Source organism: Psittacula echo, assembly GCF_963264785.1.
Source record: "Psittacula echo genome assembly, chromosome: 16".
In the NCBI taxonomy this organism is placed as follows: domain Eukaryota; kingdom Metazoa; phylum Chordata; class Aves; order Psittaciformes; family Psittacidae; genus Psittacula; species Psittacula echo.
Genome location: NC_137752.1, coordinates 3,154,176 through 3,173,750, shown reverse-complemented (window position 1 = coordinate 3,173,750; position 19,575 = coordinate 3,154,176). Strand labels below are relative to the sequence as shown.

General features: G+C 42.6%; 1 protein-coding gene across 1 annotated transcript in view; it reads right to left on the bottom strand.

Annotated features, from left to right (window-relative positions):
* Positions 1–1,245: 1,245 nt before the first annotated feature.
* NEK6 (NIMA related kinase 6) overlaps positions 1,246–19,575 on the bottom strand; it is a 60,131-nt gene continuing 41,801 nt past the window's right edge. Inside the window, exons 8-10 of the mRNA XM_080630570.1 lie at positions 10,754–10,848; positions 5,188–5,301; positions 1,246–1,533 (exon numbers count right to left, since the gene is read on the bottom strand). Coding sequence (XP_080486696.1) covers positions 1,423–1,533; positions 5,188–5,301; positions 10,754–10,848 — 320 coding nt within the window. The 3' untranslated portion in view covers positions 1,246–1,422. The remainder of the gene's footprint in view (positions 1,534–5,187; positions 5,302–10,753; positions 10,849–19,575) is intronic.

Below are 19,575 nucleotides of genomic sequence, written 5' to 3'. Positions count from 1 at the left end.
CCTAATCCTATTTCCAAAACATTAAGGATTGTATGCTTCTCTTCAGAATAAAAACCCAACAGGCACAGGCTGCATTTGAACTGTCACACACAAACGTACACTTTGGCATTAGCCACTGTCACACATGGAAGCAGTGCTGCCACAGGACAGGCGTGTGCCTTCCCCCGCTGGAGCCCTCAAGAACATTAAGTGCAGCCCGTTCCTCTGAACAGGCACATGAAATGGAAACACTTGAACGTGAATCCACGTTTGTTCCTAAAGCAGTGACTATTTTCCATCGACAGTAATGACACAAATCATTGATTCAATGAATGAATTTAGCTGGTTGACAATTTCCATGTAGTTAAAGAAGACTCCTTCAAATCAGGTGGAGGGAGCTCTTGTAAAACTTCACATTCTATAAATGAGCTTTCACAGTTGAACAGACGGGGCTGATCCTTGTGGAGAATTAGACACACAAAGCATTTGACTTCTTTCTGCTTAAGAAACGTTCAAAGTGTTTAAACACGGCTTTGCTTCAGTTCTACCTACGGTACCTGACGTACGACTGAACGTGGAGAAGTATCTTCACCAAAATCAAGTTGGCTCCGATACAACACCGGGGTCTAACAGGGACCTGTAGTCTAAAAAGAATCATGCCAAATGGGAAAATAAATGTAAAGAGCAATTCCTTACAGGGGCAATGCTTCCTCTGGGTTGGTTTGTTGGCATGTTCCTCGTCTCTGTCCCCAGGTACATCCTTATCTCGTTGGCTGTAGCCAAGTTAACAGATCAATGCATCAGCAAAACACTCTCTCTACATTTTCCATTAAAAACCAGAACTCTTGAAACAAATGAGTTTCCCACCCCCCAAACCCTTCCCAGTTCCTATGTCTGAAGAAGAGGGAATTAATAAAAACACATAAATGGCTGCTTTAAAATATACGAAGTAAAAACTGAATTTGCTATTGAACATTTGCAGAAGAGGCAAAGTAGCAGTTACACAAATTACACAAAAATCTACCGTAATTCTTACATTAGTATAAAGTGATTTCACTGAAGGAATTATTTCAATAGTTCACATTACAGTTAAGATAGAGGGGGTGCAGCAAAGCTGCACCCTTGTTAATATCTATCCTAGATTACACACGACAGTTTTAAGAAAGGACCCTTAAATGATCTACATCTGTAACATGTTATTGGCCTGGAAAAGAAAACAACAACAAAAACAATCACTTGCAATACCTCACAGAATCTTCACGTTAAAGCATGACCACGGCGTAAGAGTCCTTGTCAAATAACCTGCAGAAATAATGGAGCCTCTTGCTACGAGTGCTCAACCCTCCCTCGGGGGTGACAAGGCACCACTTGGTTTCAGCTGAGAAAAAAAGAATTCAAGTAAGACTGAGCTGTGCTGGCTTCTCGAGAGCGGCTGCAGACGCTTCATGTGCTGGAGGTCCACACATGCATTTGTTTTGCTATTTGGTGCACGTAACCAATGTCAGGTCTTTGATCTGGATCAGGGTATATGCACATGCTGACCAGCTCCCGCAGCTGAAAGACAAGAAAACAGGCATGCAAACGTGAATGGATCCACTGACTTCTTGGAAAAGGCTACAGGAATGTTTGTCCAACCACTGGAGGCCAGGCCAGGCGCCAGGAACCCTAACGCAGACATTCCTGGGCATGTGCCCATCCACGTGCCCATCCTGTGGCACCCTACAAAAGGGCCAGAAGAACCTTTTCCACCAGTTTTTGTGTGCTGAAGATTTAAATCTTCCACACAACACCACAGTGCATCCGGTATCATCATTTACTGCTCAGTAGTTTGCTGGGGCTCTGCAGAGGATGCACCAACCAGCTCTGACACCAGGAGGTTCAAAACTTCTTATAAACGTATAAATCTCTTTTCCCTGGGGGGGGGAGGGTTTGATTTGCCTCAGAGAACCAGCACAGGGATGACCCCTGTCACCAGCCCGTGGTCCAAATGAGTAGGAAGCACAAGACAGGAGTGGGGAGGTCCTGGCTGGGGGCAGAGGGAGCTATAAACAGGACATGGATTGACGGGAAACCAAGATCACTTCCAGAAATCCAACTTGATGGACTTGACCATGAAAGTGGACTCTGAGGAAAGGGGGAAGCCTGAAGAGAGCTCTCCCGTACAACAACTGCACGTCCCTCCTCACAGCAATCCCCGGTCACAAGCCAGTTAAAGCTCTTTAGAGTACAAGTCTGACCAGCACTTGTGTATCTCAAGATACTGGAGCTTGGCTGTCAGACACCAGGGCTTCCTAAAAACCTTTGTGAAGAAGAGACTGGTCATTGATTATGTTTAATAAATAAAATGCAGAAGGGCTGAAGCCTCCCCACCTCCCAGCCCCCTTTATTGTGCACATGAAAGATTGTAGCTTTTAATTATACAGACACTGAAAGCTGCTCGTACCCCCGAGGCACCAGGAGAAACAGCCTTGAGCCTCTGATCTTCTCACATCCTCCCAATAGCCACAGTGCCAATTATTTTAATGGTAATTAAAAGCATGCCCATACAGCTATTGAGCACACGGCTTCAGCTGCAGCACTGAGCATACTCAAGTGAGGTTTTCAGCTCTGGATGGAACTGGGCCCTTGTGCTTCAGCCATCGCTGGGACTGTGAATGTCTCACAGGGGATTCCTAGGAGGTGGCACAGGCAGCACAAGCAGCAGGGACACAGTATAAAGCAGTTCCTGCTCACGGCCTTCCCCATCACTTTGTGTGCACAGAGAGAGCAACACAACCCCCTTTAGCGAGGCCACCTCTAGAGCAAACCTAACCCCATGGCCTGGCCCATTCTCTCTTACCTGTTTCCTGGTCCACCTGAGAGCAGGAGGTGCTGCCTTTGTAACCCTGACACCCTGAAGGTTTAACACATGCCTCAGCCCTGCTCAGACAGCATCACCACAAAACACCCACGAACAAACTAAATTGCTTCTAGAGCTCTGACCAGAGCCTGTGCCATCAGCGCAGTTTGTCCAAGCAGCAGCTGTGCCCCCATGTAAATACAGTGCTTAAACACAGGTGGGAAGCTCTGTCCTCGGTCAGTGCCCAGGACAACACAGGCATTTCACCATCACCTACAGGGAACTGGCAGACCAAGCCAGGAGAAGCACCAACCAGGATCTCCAACTGCCAGCAAATTTGTTCCTGATATAGAAAACCAACCCTGGCCAGAGTCCCAGCTCCTCCTGCTACAAGCAGCACGGCAGTTGATCACAGGAGAGTTTGCACTGGTTACCCACAAGAGGCAATAGAGAAGAGGGACATCACAGAAAGGAAACACCATTAAAGCAGGAATTCTGCCTTAAATGCTCTGCCTTGCTCATCTAAAACAACACTGCAACTAAACTATTAATGTGATTAACAGTCAGCCTACAACAAAGCTTCGCTTCAAGACCACACTTCTGAGGTGAAAAGACACTGATGGCTCCAGAGCACGCAGAGAGCTTTGGTAGCATGGCATGGCCTAATCTTCACCCCTGCCTTTGCGCAGGAGGCTATGAAAACTTTACTGCTTCCCCACACCACTCAAACCTGCAGCAGTAACAATAGTAAGAGTGGTAGTAAAGACTCAGCCCTTTCAATCTAAAATGGAGACATTCAGTCATGAAGGAAAATGCGTTCATCTAGACAGCGATAACCACCCGCAGGAACAACAAATTCCTTATGGTGAAACTCACTGCTGTTTCTGAACCTGCCTGCTTGGGTTATTGAGCTTGGCTGCAGGGAGACACCAACACACCTTTTCCTTTGGCTATCCACTCCAAAAGCATCTGAAAACCCCATCTTTAAAAGCAAGTACTAAACTGAGCATTGTTCATGCTGGAGTCGCATTCTAATATTCACAAAATCGAAGCTCTCTGTGGTTTCATGAAGCAGCAGCAGCAGCTAATGCAGCGAGATGAGCTACAGCCAAAGGCACAGCCCTCCCCAGACTTTGTCAAGCATTCTGTTAATAGTGTATGAACACCATCTGGAGTCTAGTTCTCTGGGACCTGGCGCCTTTGAGCTTTAAACCATCCTTCTCACCCTGGATTGTATCACTACACTACACACACTCTTTAGCACTGCCAGAGGGAAGCAAACAGACAGTAATTGTAAAGACAGGAAACACATCTGTCAACTTACACTAATTCTTGCTGCCAGCAGGCATATCCTGAAATGCATGCTACAACAGCATGGCAAACGTGAATGTATGAGCCAGGCCTCGCTGCTGCGGCAGCTTGGGGAAGAAAAGATTAGGAAACACACTTTTCCAGACCAGTTCTCAAATGATCTCTTTGCACGAGTTACTCAGCAAGTAAAAACTAAGTAAATTGCAAGATGTGTGGTGCAGGGTCCCTCTCAGGGTGGGGACCAGGCCACAAACGGTACCTCCCCTGCATCCTGCTTCTTGCTCCTCAGAACTCTGAGGTAGGATAAAACAAAAGAGAAACCCCAAAGGATATGGTGAACATTTAAAATTACATTAGCCATTTCCTTTCAAATAGAAGGCAACTGTAATGGAATGAGGAGGTAAGGAAAAACAGCTGCTTTGCCTAGGTAAGGGAAGAAAGCTTTAAACCCATCTCAAAAAGGCCTGAACAAAACCAGCATATATGTGTGTGTGTGTGTGCCGCTGAAGTGAAACGCCACAGAGCAAGCACGCACAGTGACAGGGTCTTATATGCTGTGGTTCAGCTACTTCTCTGCATCCCTCGCTTGTACCATGTGCAAAGACCAAGCTTCAAAATCCCCTGTACAGCTGCTTATGGCACTAAACTGAATAGCTTTCTCCCATTCTTTTCCTTAAGAGGAACCTTTCTCCCCTTGTTACACACCAAAGACTTCACGAACAAGAACTTAAGCATGTTTTAGGGTATGTTGTTTGAAGGGAAAGGAAGCCAAGGACAGGGCTTTCCCATGGTTCACTGCTGGTTTTTGCCAGCGCCAGACTTTGTTTCACAATATTCCCCACATCAGGAATCTTTCCTGTCTTATTTAGCTTGTCAGCATTCAGATATCACAATGATAGTTTCCTCAGCCAGCCCTAAAGATACCCAGCACACTCTGGCCCTCTCCTGTTCTGCCCTGGATGGAGTGGGTTTCTCCTCCTGCGTTCCTTTTTCCCCGAGCAGAGAGGAACCTCACTGCACCCCCACCACATTCCCCTGCAAAAACACTCCCAATTTACCTTTTCAGAGTAATGTTCAGCTGGAAGAGGTGGGTAGTCACACTGCTCTATTTTTTGGCAAAGAGAAAACAGGTTCATTTTATCTCCATAGAAAGGACTCTGAAGAGCTGCCATCTGGAGAGAAGAAACAGAAAATGGTTCAGAAACAGAAAGGATTTCATAGCCCTCAGTACTGCTGATTTGCAAGAACAAATTCTGTTCTTTGACAGTGAGCAGATGATGATGTTGCTCTCCGAGACTGCCCACAGCCAAAGCTGCTTCTGTTTGCACAGAGGAAAGTACCTTTTATAAAGAAAAACCCCAAACACCAATCAACCAGCTAAACAAGAAATAGGATGCTTGGACCATAGGCCAATCAGTTAAAAACCAAATGGCTCAAAGGCAACTATGAAAGCCTCTCATGAACACAATCATCTCTTCTGTCTTTGATAACATGTCCTGCTCTCAATCTTCCTCAGTTATGACCGTGTTCAGTTCATTTGCTCTCTGCAGCTGGCAGATTTTTAATAGACTGCTACAAAGAATAAATGGGTTATTTTTGGACATTCAGCTACCTAGAATACAAAGACTCCTGTAAGCATGAGGAATGTACTTCAGCCTTTTAAAACAACCCAATCAACCTCAAAACAAACATCCTCTCCTGCCAGAAATCTGCTAGTTAGAAAAGAGTATCCCAGGCAGATTCGAGAACCAAACTACTGAAACTTTTCCCAATCAATCTGCTCTTTTTCCTCTTTCAATTCTGTTTTATGAATCCAGTATTTGCATCTCCAAAAATAATGACAGATGTCCAAGATAAACAGGCTGTTCACACAGCAAGGAGAGCACGATGGGAGGCTCTGGGTGGGAAAGAATTCCTTCCAGGGCACGCAGGGACTCCTTACAAAGAAATGTTTATATTATCCTTAAGTCTCAGGAAGGAAACTGCATCTTTGTGTGGAAAACCATTTACATTGGAAGTTCTCAATGAGGAGGTCATCACCACCACCGCATGCTGAGCCTGAGAAAAACAGCCACAGCAACACAGGCCTTTTTGAACTTGGAGTGTGTGGCCTAAGCTGTGTGTGAAGAGACAGAGGATGAGCACAGCACCTTCCCTCTCATGTCCCCCCACCAGGACCCAAGCCCAGCAGACCCCCTGCAAGCACTGGCCATGCTGGGCCCATCTGCTTATTAGTCCAGGGTGTTATTGAAGCACTGCTCATCCCCCTCGTGCCTGTCAGAGGCAGCCTCACGCAGCACAGCAATACCTCCTTCTAATGAAGCACCACCACAGAATGGGGGAAATTACCTGCTCTGTTTAGATCTTTTTAAACCATTTTGCTACAAGGGATACCGAACTGGCAAGCCTTTCATACTGAGGCCAGCTCAAGTTGATATTTCTCACTATGGCTTTAATAAGGGGTTATTTGATGATTATTAGTCTTTTGCTCATTACCATGCACTGTGAAAACCATCTGAGGAATGCTGTCTTGTTGCTGACACGCACAGCAAGCTCCCAGCAGAGTTAAAAAAACCCCAGTCAATACCAGGTCCTCCAATCTATTATCCTGCAGTTAGGAATCAAGATTGATAGATTATCCTTGGTTTAAATCATAAACCTATCTTAAGTAATTTAAAGTTCTTATGTTTCTTCCTTGCTTATCTGCAAGTTGGTTCCTCTGTGACTTAGCTGTAGGGGGTCACCTTGCACAGGACAGCCGAGGCAGGAGACCCTCTGCAATGAGTTCTGAGCAATTGTAAGTAATAAGATGTATTTCTGGACAAATTCCCTAAGTTATCTCCTTATGTACCACCAAATACCTTTCAGGAACCTCTTCCAGAAGTATTTATCAGATACCCAAAGAGGCTTATAAACAGCAACACAGAATATATAAAAGGTACCCAAATTACACTGAAGGACAGAATGAACTGAGCACACAGCTTCCCAAAACATCTCAGGAAATTCCAGGCTTGCTCAGTTTTCTCTCTGTAAGGCTTCATATAAGGTAGCTTGAGATATCTGCTGTGCTAGTGACATTCACTGTGCTCTGCTGCAAGGCGAGCAAGAAGAATTACACCTTTAACAGCTGCACAAAGCAGCAGGCTGGGAAATAGGCACACTTCAACCTCTCAGTTTCACCACTATTGTCCACACTAATGCTAAGCTATTCCTCATAAACCCTACAGACCCTGAGGTTGAAGAGTTGCTCAAAAGGCCAGTGAATGGAGCCCCAGCAACCCTGTGCTTGTGGCCTTGTGGAAGCTTTAGAAGGTAAAAGGTGAAGTTGTATCTTAACAGTAACAGGCAAGTCGGTGGGGAAAAAAATTACACACTCCAATTAGAGACTCTAATCTTCAATTAAAGATCAACAGGAAACTGCTCTCGATCAGTTAAAACAAAACTGGAGAGACCAGCATGCCAGACTGGTCTAAGAACAACACTAATGGGTGCATTAGGGAAGGCACAGAAGGCAATCAAGGTTTAAACAAGGTCTCTGAAATTTCAATACAAGCATCAATAATGCCAGTAAGGTTGAAAGGAAGTTTTCAATTCCCGTTAACTTTTCTTTCCAAGTCTAGTTAAGTGGTCACATGCAAAAGAGGAGGAAACACCACAGGGTTTTGGAGTGGTAAACTCAGGGAATTTAAATGGAAACAGATAGCACACACATTCTGACTAAAACAGTCAGGTCTGCAGGGGTTGTGAACACAGGCACTCCAAATATTTCACTAACAACAGTCTGTGATGCTATGCTGGGGTTTGTTCCTGACGTTTTGATTAGAGCAATTATTGCAGGACAGTCAGATCTCCATTTAAAATGACCACCATGCAGTATGACTGATTAAAAACATAAAAAGAGAAGAATCACTGTTAGTGTTTAAATTGACTGTCTTGCCAGAACTGCTAAAGTCATTGCTTGTAGCTATATTCTGGGAATTAACAACTTATTTTTATCCCCTCCCAAGTTATCTTGCTGACAGACATCTACAAGAAGTGAGGGATGAAGACAGTTACTACTATATTGATAAGATTGAATAAAAATCACTGTATGATTATCAACATCAAAGTTAAGTGGTGCTATGTGGCATCACGTCCCAAACCCCTCAATGTTCCCTAAGTGGATTCTAGTGGACATGCGTGTCTCTGAAGGCAATTTGTACATTAAATCTCTCTGCAGCTTATCTATACAATCTATCTGGAGAAATATCAGAAGTGACTCATAACCAAACAAGCATCGCTTCCTTACTTTTAAAGCCAAATGGAAAAACATTCTCATTACAAGGAATTAGTGAAGATAAAACACAGCTCCTTCAGAGACACCAACTTGAGTTTTAGTTTTCCAAGTTCTAGAAAGTTTTAAAAGCCAAGTAGCTGTTTATCTACTGAGCACAGAACTGGTAACTGTCCAGGCCCCCTTGGAAGCTGCAAGATCTTCCAGCTCCTGTTCACAAAGTTAAGGCTTACCTACGTAGGAAGTAAATTTAAGAACGCTTCACATGCCAGATCTTTCACATGATACTATAGTACTGCTACTCCTACCAGAGAATTATGTTTAGTGTGCAATTAAGTCAGCTTCTTGAAGTATAAGGAGTACCAAGACTACTGTGCCATAAGGGGACCATATTGCCTGCAACAAAAACACATCTTAGCACAACGCTAAATATTTCTCTCTGCATAAATCTGGAATCTCATCTCCAGCAGAGCTCAGCCTCAGAAGTGACTAAGAGCAGCCTGATGGAGAAGCCGTTACACTACAGCAGCAAATGAGTAGCTGGGTCCAACCTAGGTGACTCTGGCTGTTAATGACAGACTTGGCAAGTCCAACACATCACGGCAGGGCTAATGTCCTTGACTCAGCAGAGCCTTAAACTGAGAATTCCTCTTTTACACGAAGCATACCTGGAATTGTTTAGCATAATGAATTAGAATCCACAGAAGAGTCTCCCAATTCCTTTTGAAACACCACCAGCTGACACAGGTACATACAGCTATACCGCATCATTCCAGTTTTCAGCATCTCTTCAGAAGCATTACAAGCAAAACCCTCCCTTACAAAAATTAACTTTTCCATGGCATGTTGCTTCAATTCTTTCACTAGAGGTAACGAGAACTTGAGGATAAGCACAAAGCCACATAAATTCACAATTTCCCAAATATTTTTGATCAATTACTTAGTAGGGTGTTCTCTCCCTCCCAACCCATGGAGTTTTAACAATGTGTGATACAATCATGTCAGGCTCCCATGTCTCCACCAAAGTGGATCTTCCCTCCAGCAGATCTGGTGCCTATTTGCTCTGATATTAGTAAGGGCAATGCTGGGACTTTATGCTGCTTGGGGTGACTTACGGGGCATTTATGCCAGGCACTCAAAAAAATCTTTTTACTTACTGAAACTCTGTGCCAGGTCAAGTGCACAAGGCAGTCAGCAGTTGTGAACAGGCTGTCTGAAGCTTGGGGGAGATACAGTCTTTGGATGGACAGACACTGGTAGGAATATAAAACCCTTCTGTTTATTCTCTAATTCCATGTGGTTTCAAGAAGTTGTGGTGAAAAGCAAAATGTCGCCAGTTCACATAATTTCTTATCCAAAAAGGATGTGAGCAATATTCTTGTTACTAAATATCCCTGGGACTCTTAGTTCTCTGGGCTGGGATAAAAGCTTTCTAAATGTTGACATGCACTTTTACTTGAATTCAAAGATACGTACATCTAAAGAAAGGATTAAGATTAGATTATAAGGAATACAAGACTGTTCAATACCTTTGATCCCTGCTAAAAATGAAATCACAAAACTCAAAGTACTGCTACAAAATCATAGCACTTCTTTTCAAAATACAGAATCATAGAATAGCTAGGGTTGGAAAGGACCTTAAGATCATCCAGTTCCAACCCCCCTGCCATGGGTGGGGACACCTCACACTAAACCATGTCACCCAGGGCTCTGTCCAACCTGGCCTTGAACACCGCCAGGGATGGAGCATTCACAACTTCCCTGGGCAAGGAAAAGTTGCACACTAAGTGTGTAGTTGATACAAAATGTGCCTACCTTCTATCTGTGCATTTAGCTAGAAGACAATGTACAATCAGAAAAAAATCCAGCTATAGTCTAACAGAGCTAGAAAAACTGATTTCACATTACACAGAATCTCTCTCTTTCATTATTGAAAACTCCCAAAATTAAAATATTCCAATTGGTCACAATTCAATTGAAAAAACCAGTAGCTTACCTTCAAATGCATTTACTATTTTTGAAACAAATGCAGCATTCAGGAGAAAATGTGAATATGCTGCCCTAATAGCAGCTCCGCTCACATAGAAGAAAGAATGCAGCGAGCTGGCTTGTTTATGTGTATACCTTCAACATCTACGATGACCTACTGAATACCCTTTGTGTAAGTACAGTGCTGGGTGGCACAATCCCTTTGTTATTTATACTCAAAAAGCACATGATGAGCAGTGAGTTAACTTTTCAATAAGGTTTTTCAACAATTCAACTAAAGGAAGTCTGACCTGCTCAATTCCTGCACTGCATTGTGTGGTTAAGACAAACCTGGGGAAAAAGAACAGTTAGAAGATACTTGCCTCATACAATAAACAGCCCAAAGACCAGATATCAGATTTAAAGTTATAGCCGTTTTCATGTATTCTTTCTGGGGACATATAGTATGGAGTTCCCACTGTAAAAACAAAAACACAAAAGGAGTTACATCTCCAGAAAGCGACTGCGCAACCTGGATTAAACAGAAGCTTGACATCATTTAAGGATCAGGTTTAGCATGAACAGCCAATTAGAAGAGACTGGCACAAAAATGTGGAAACAAGTCGCGGTTTCGAAGGTGCAGAACCAAATATACCATCGCATACAGAGTGAGAGGGCTGGGGAATGTTACTGAAAATATCTTGTGTCTTTCTGAAATCTGAGGAACATTTTCTTCCCCTGCCAGTCTTCCAAGTACCTTCAGAGCATCTCAGGCGGACAGAGCAATCGTAAAGGATCATCCTCTGCTGGTTCACTGAACAGCACTGAAACTGCAAGTTAGATGTCATGAAACGCGCTCTGCTCAAACAAGACTCCTGTGACAGCGTATCAATTGAACATTCACCTGACACACACTTTGCTTGCAGCATGACAGGGCAGCTCCTGATATGCCAGGGTACCCTTTATAGCAGTTCAGGAGACCTTTTACTGCTGCAGAGAAATGGAAGGAACAAGCCCAGCACCAGACGGGTATTCAGAAACTTTCTGAAAGAACCAAGATAACCATTCCAAACTTTAAAACACTGCTCCAGCCTGCAGCCACATCAGAAGCTGCGAGATTTCCATGTACTTCCAGAAGCCTGTATTTTATCAAAAGAAATCTACCCCAGCATTTTGGACAGAAGTTACAGGAAATTGTTAATAAATTCCTTACCTCAAAAAGGTTCTTTTTAAAATCCTAAATAAGTTTCAGTTGTGGTACTGAAGACACAAGACATCCTGGCAGTCTCAGCTACATCAAATAATCCTCAGATACATCATTTATTAAAAGATCCAAGGACTTTATACACTCTCTCTTCTCCTGCTTCCCCTGCTTGCCTATCCCCTGTCAATTTTGGTTTTTTTTCTTTGCTCTTGGCATTCCAGTGTATCCTTCTCCTAATTAAAGGCCTTTCCTCACAAGATGGCAAATGTTTAATTTGCTTGTAACATTCAGTTTACAATTTCTCCATTTGAAATGCTGACTACAGACAGCTGGAAGACTAACAAGCAGATGAAGGATGGTGACAGAGGTGGAGGAGGAAGAACAACCATCCTCTTTCCCCTGACTTTCTAGAGAGAGGGTTCACATACTGCAGGAAGCAAGTGAGTTCTGGGGCAGAAAGCAACAGCTTTCCAAACGGCAAAAATCACTCTGTCAAGTGCACAGATCACACCACCTTAAATACTCAAAGTATATTCTTTCCTCTGAGGTAAAAACTAGGCAGCTTACCTCAAAACAAAAACATCACAAACCTCAATTTCAATCTTTATTCTACTTTTTCTGTCAGGCATTTATATGCCCAAGCATTGAGCCTACCGAACCTCAATGACTTTTACTCAGAGCTATTCAGAAACATAGGATACAGCATGAAAGCAATCCTATGGCATCAGTGTGAAATATAAGGTATTACAGGAATATATGCGTTAAAACTCTACTTACCAGAATAGAACAAGTAACCAGAAAGATGACCACTGCCCTGACTGGCTCATTTATTTGGTCCCCAAAGACTTGGTAAAGTCTTTAAAGACAGGTAATCAGCTGCCCTATACGATAAACTCAGCTCATGTTTGCAGGTCATTCAAGTAACAAATTACTTCACTTTCTACGTGAAGAGTACCCTAATAAGAAATAACATTTTTGCTAATTCTATACAAACTACAACAGCACAGGGAAAAAAAAACCAAAACACATGGAGATTATTGTATTTCCATGCTCAGTAATCGCATATCCATATTGGGAGCATGTCAAACTGACACTGTCCCAGATCTGGCTCCTTTTAATTGCCAGCAAAAGGCCTCTATGTACAGATGAGACGAGAGTTCTGCTAATAGTTAATACTTTAAACAGACTCCAGAGAGTAACTTCACAGAACACCAAGAGTGGACATTCAAAGAACACAAGGCTTTCCAAGGATCTCTCCCATGTGCACACAAGATGCACACAATGGACAGTACAGCTCTCCAAGTAATTCCTACACATTTGCCAGACTTCTGTACAAGAACTGACTCGGTTGGAACAGCACTGATTCATTTTCCTGCTTAAAAACATGCAGCTCCAGAAGAAACGGTGATTCATTATGTGAAGTTCTTGAAGACAGTTTTGGAAGTCCCCACTGAGCACCAGTGTGTAAGACACTTCCCTACCTTCAACTTCCTTCCCAGTGCTGCTGCTTTTCTCACATCTGCCAGGAGAGCTACTGGAGCAGCTGAAGCAGATGACTCACTAGCCCTTTGCTGACAGTGAGCACAGGAGCTGAGCACAACAGGCGGACAGCGGCACATATCTGGCAGGAGAGGACACAAGCATCATTCCTGCTCCTGCTTCCCAAAAGTCTTCGTGCTTCTGAGTGCTGGGGCCAGGGGCAGCCTCCAGCTGTAGCTGTTCTTGCCATCAGTTATTCTGGGTCACTGAGTGAAAAGCTCAGGAGCAAATAATGATGTGTGGGCTCTAAAGTTACAGCCTTGCCTTCCACGTTAGCAGGGGGCTGCTTGGTAGGGTAAAACTGTCGTTTCAGATAATGCCTTAAACAGACCTTCGATCAAAGCAGAACGACAGGGTTTGTAACACGGATGAGTGCTTTATAGCCTGTATTTGATTAGTCTTTTCCATTATATTAACAGGGCTGTGGAGAAGCCCACACCTGAGCTGATTTTATGAAGTCTACCTTGTGCATTTACCTATCATTACTGTAGTGTTGTCAGCAAATGTACCAACAAGCTGGTGTCTGTGTCTCAGAACTGATGCATTAATTTTTAAATCACTGTCATGATAAAAGACTGACAAGCCCAATTCTCTTTATGGCCTTTCCAACACTACATGGGAATCTCCTGTAATGAGCATCTTCTAGAAAACCTCACAAGGCTTCCAGTGCAATCAGTCAGGGCTCACCACTGCATTACATTAGTCAATTTGGCAAAACCAGTCTAATTGAAGACTACTAATCAGAAACTTGCTTTGGCGTTTGCCCTGCTGAAAATACAGAACATTCTTCAGATTCAGAATTAGTCACCAGGTGGTAGAGTAATGCCTTTAAAGTTAAAATGTCACAAAAGCGTAAAGAAGATTCTGAGTAAGCAAGCATCTTCCCATTCTATTCCTGAAAAGTCAACACACTTCACTTAAGATCAGCCTATTTCAGCGATGCCAGAACATTTCTCCTGTTCTCCCCAGCACTATCTGCATGCACAACTACAACACCTACACGAACCAGAACGTATCTGGGGTATCTGCAGCACCCAAGTTAGGGAAAGGCTAATTACTCAGAGTTAGATTAGGAGCAGAGTCTCTTGTTTCACTGGGAAAACACACAGGCAAAGTTATTCCAGCAATAAAATTCAAATTCCTTTCCTTTCATATACAATCTGAATAAAAAATCCTACCCATGCAACAACAGTACTCTGAGCTGAATTCCCACATCTGCCACAGAAACACCCAGGTGAAGAGCTACATTCCTCCTGAACACAGCAAGTCTTTTACTACCCAGGTGATATCACACTCACCTGTTTTGAAAATGATTTTTAGCTTGAATCAGTTTTCTTATGAAAGTGATGGTAGCTGGGTTATTAGTACAGCCACACACAGGACTGCTACCCTCTATACAGAGCTTCTCCCCGAGCAAATACATATTAACGCTTACTGTGGAATTCATCCTTAGTTTCTCATAGGGAGAAAGAGAAAATCTGATTCACACTTTCAGGAGGCTCTATCAGTCTCTCATTCACCAAATCTGACATACCACAGACAAGTCCCTTGCAGTAGCAGTTCTCCCACACTGTTAAGACAGATTATCATTAGACTGAAATCAGTGCAGAATATTTCCAGATATTTTAATAGGCTCTGCATGTTGGGTTTTTTTAAATGCTATTAAAAGGAAAAAAAAAAAAGGAGGCATTTCTTCAAATTAATCAAACTCCAAAGCCATATTTGGCTGCAAAGTACACAAACAAATAATAAGGAAAGCTTTCACTTTACACATTCACCAGCACCTTCTAGCTCACCTTTAATGGTGAGCTGAAAGTGTTTCCAAATCTATCACTTCTCTTTCTCACAGCAGGGAACAGAGTTCTGAATATGAAAGAACCTAACAAAAATCTGACCTTTATTGTATCTTTACAGAGTATTCCCAGTTTCAAACTAAGAGATATCAGAGCACAACGCAGGCCTCAAAGGGGTAATACTGATTAAAGCATTCCTTCATTCTAGAGCTGTTGCACTCCTGTCAAAACAAACTTTGCAATGTTTTGAAATACTTGTGATTTTTGAAACATGCTCATTACCAATGAAAAAGGCAAAGAATGATGCTCAAAAACCTGAGATGCCATCCATGAATAACATAAAACCACCTAGTTTAAAAACCACAATTACTTCCAGAACTATTAACTTTAACATACAAGAGACACTGATACATGTTACAGAAACAGACATACAGTTGAGCAAAATATTCAGCATGTCTTAGTAGTATCTGGTAGGAAGAAATTCTACTTGCAAATGGAAGTCCACAGCTCTCACCTGTCTCATCTCTCCAGACATGCTTGAAGGTCACCAAGAAAGGTTACAGCATTATTTAAAAGGACTCTAGTTCCTAAGTTTGCATTATATTCCCAACCAGAAGGCTGAAGTCTTTTCCCAGAAGAAGAATGTGGGAATTACTTCAACTTTGGGGAATTAAAGTGAAACAGCAGTCAAAGGCACTAAGATACACTTTAAATTTCTTCCAGTCTCAGTGTGAGGTTCCATCACGAATTGTTTCAAGGTAGGGAAAAAACAGTAATAAGAAAATCTACTTACCCTTACAAGAGAAAAAAGGTATTTTGTGCACAGTATTTCAGCTGTTTTTACAAGACCTGTGCTCTATTTTTGTCTTACTAGTATTTAATTACACACATAACTCTACCAAAGTCCTTATATATTTTTGGTTTATTTTAAGTGGATTTCTTGTGTCCGTATTTTCTTCATAAGTACTGCTTACTAACCCCTTGAAGTACTGTGATTTTGTGTCAGATGGCAAACTGGCTTGGCAAGCAAAAGAAAGAAGACAAATAGTCCATTTATAAAAGAGCTCTTCTCATGACTGCAGTTCCTCCCTGTTCACCCTTCTATCCAACAAGAAACCAGAAGGAACATGTAACACCCCACGTATTCCAGGCCATGGCTGTTTACATGCTCTAAACTGGGAAGCTTTGACTTGCATGCATCCCTCAGAAGGAAAATCTGCTCCAAGTTTATTCTTGTCCAAGAATAAATAATAAATCATCTGCTCCAAAACAAGACTATTCTGTGAAAATTTATTTGGGTTTTTTATTGGTTTTATTGTTTGATTTTGTGGCTGTTCCCCTTTTTTTCTTCAAAATATAAAACCAACCAGCAGCTTTGGATAATGCCAAGCTTATTTGGCTAAAAGTGGGCATTATACCAGTTCACACGAAAGTTATCTAACGTCGATGGAAATTCTCTGTATTTATTACAGGTCCTAGTAAAATAAAAATCTATGAGCTTACTGTTAAGCTTTCCCAAGACTATGCAGTTTTCCAAAGTCTCTGCCCTCCTCAGAGATCAACAAAACAGGGGACACAACCAAACATTAAGAACACACAAAAAACGAGCCTGATGAAAACTTGGAAAACCAGATGACACCCAGAAGCGTATCACACCCCAGGACTGTAAAAATCAACCCAAACTGCAGAAGTTTTTCACAATAATAGTAAGCAGTACTTAACCGCATTCTTCTCCCCCCAAAACCCCAAAACACTCTCCCCCCACCTCAAAACTCACCAAGGAAAAGCTGAATTGTCCCACATTCCCCCCACATCCCCACAATAAAATGAAGTTTGTGATACATGAATCCATCTCCAAATCCCAGAGCTTCTGCTGCAGGGGAGCTTAAGTTAGGGAAGGAAGGACAGTAAGCCATCATGTTGTAAGTAGTAAAATTCACCTTGGCTACACTCATTACCATTAAAAAGGAGGTTTCCTGGTAAAGTATGTGCATGAAGAGCTCTCCCAATGGAAAAGCATCTCCTGTCTTTGCTCACAAGTCATACAAGGCAAAAGGGAAAGTGGCAGAAGAGGTGCCAGCTAGTGAATCCACCCACATCCTCCAGCCCACAGCTGGTTTCTGGTGTTTATCATCCATCCCACAATGATGCTGCCTTTCTCAACGCAGTTTTGTTACTTAGTGAGACAAGAGGTGACCACATTTCCTCTCCCACAGGTCTGCATGTGCAGGTTTGTCCAGGGGCTGGGACTTTCCCTGGCTCCTGGTCACACATCATACCGCCAGTCAGGCATCCTGCCGCTGCTCTGAGCCAGGCGCTTGGCTGCATCTCACGAGCTGTGTATGGGCAAATCTTTCATTTTTCTTTCATTACCCCGGCATGTACTGTCACTTAATTTTTATGTATGCAATCCTTCCTGACAAATATGATCTGCTGCCTGGTAATTCATCTGACGTGCATTCTGTTCCTTGCTCTAATTATGGCTCCCATCCCTGACACCACGGCGGCCACGATGCCGCAGCCCGGTGGTACACCTGTCAGACGGGTCGTGGTACTGCCTAATGCCCTTTTATGCCAGTCTGATGCTAGCAAATACAACGAAAGACAAAAAAAAATTAGCTGAATATATTTGCATAAGCCGTGTGTGCAATTCATGGGTCAGCAGCCAGAGAAATGATGGTGCAGGGTGGTTGCCAGGGCAACGCGGCTACAGGAAGTGCCCAGCATCACAGCCTGGGTCCGTGCGGGTACCACGCTCTGGTTTGTGGGGTGCTTATTACTCACAGCTACTTAAACAAATGCCTTAATTAAACCAAAACCAAGATCAGTAGATTTCCTGCTGCTACAAAACCTGCATGCCTGGCAAATGACCGAAAAAAAGAGAGAAAAGCTTCAAGTCTGCATATTTTTTTGTTAAAAGGTTCTTTTTACTTGGATACAAGAACCACTGGTGTCCATCCCTTCCCACAACATACCACACTGTCTCCAGCTTTGCTCACTCCTGCTCCCTCACCTGTTTCCAGGAGGATGCTAATTTGAGGAAGGGCAAGGTTCGTGCAGAAGAGGCTGAACTCCTCCTCCACAAGCTTTATCAATTAAGAGGGAGCAACCCTGGTAAAGGTCACAAGCTTGGCTTACATGTGCAGCCGGTTTCCAAGCCCCAATTTATTCTTATTAATATAACAAGTGCAGCAGTCAACCTAGGTAAGATCATATCATTAGACATGATCATGTTTTTGCCTGTTCAGATGATGCGATTGTAACTTTCTGTGAAGAGGATTTATTTTAATCTATTTAGCACTTATTTAACTAAATAGATTTAACCCAGAATAGCTTTTGATGCAAAGCGAATTTTCATGACATTTTATGAAAGTAAAAAACACACACAAAATAAGGCATTTCTCTTCCTTTCTTGTGCACTGAGGAACACCAGTGTTGTTCGTGAATATTATCAATTAAGTTTGTACCCATATAAGAAACAATAGAGCAAGAGTCACACTCAGTGGAGGAAACTGCACAAAGACAATGAAAGATGCAAAACAAACATTGTGTTGCCAAATGAACTGAGAGCTACATGTAAAAAAGCTTAAATACTGTACCAAAAGCTGAAGTCCTTCACTGCTGTAACACAGAAGGTACCTTTATGACTCAAAATTGAGACTCATTAATAAAAACAGAAAATGAGCTACCTCTCAGGAGGTTACAGACATAATTATTAAATACTTCACACTGAAAAACTTAAAGAGTTTTTTAACTCAACAAGTATGTGCTGGATAATTTTCTGTGGCATTGTAATTTATGCCAGTGGTAAAAATGAGGGAGAGGGGAACCCAGATGCTTAAACCAGCCAGCTTAATATCAGTTCCTAGAAAAATGCTGTAGGTATGATCATGTCACTTGCAAAACACAGCAAAAAGAGCAAGAAACAAATCACCATCACTATGACTGGTCCATGAAACATCATGAGAAATGATTTCTTTTTTCTATGATAAGGCAAGAGAGGCCATAGGGAGGAAGCAGAAGCAACAGATGGGTTAGAACTGTAATGCTTTTATCAAAGGCTTAAGTAGCTTTACTTATAAGCAAACTGCTATATCTGTCTAAATGAAGCTACTTAATAGATGCAAAATTGGTTGGAAAAGCAGTTAATTGCCAAATTAGCAGGCTACTTCAAGTGAAGTCCTACAAGACAGCCAACAGCTCTAGTTCTGTTCAACACACGGGACCATGGTGATGCTATTGCCCTTATGGATAACAAGAAGCTGGGATGAACCAAAGCAGAACAGAATAAAAATTCAGAGTGATCACAAGTAGGAGCATCTGGAAACAGGACACAATTCAATGAGAACAAAAGCAAGGTCCTATGCTTTGGCAAGAACTTTCTGCACCAACAGAGGAACAGGAAAACAATCCTGAGATATGTGGAAGACATGAAGAAAACTTTGATCTTTAAAGACTAAGCTGGGTTTCAAGGGAAGTCCCTTTTTGGAACAGATGAACCATGAAGGTTTTGAACACTCCCCTCCCCTTGGATGACAGTGTCAATCCCTGTTCAGGGTCAGAGAGCTGACCAGCATCTGCTTAAAAATGGTGGTGGTCTAGCATTTAATTGTAGTCAGCAGAGTGCAGGCAAACATTCTGAGTGAAAAAGCTGCATTTGTTGCATTCG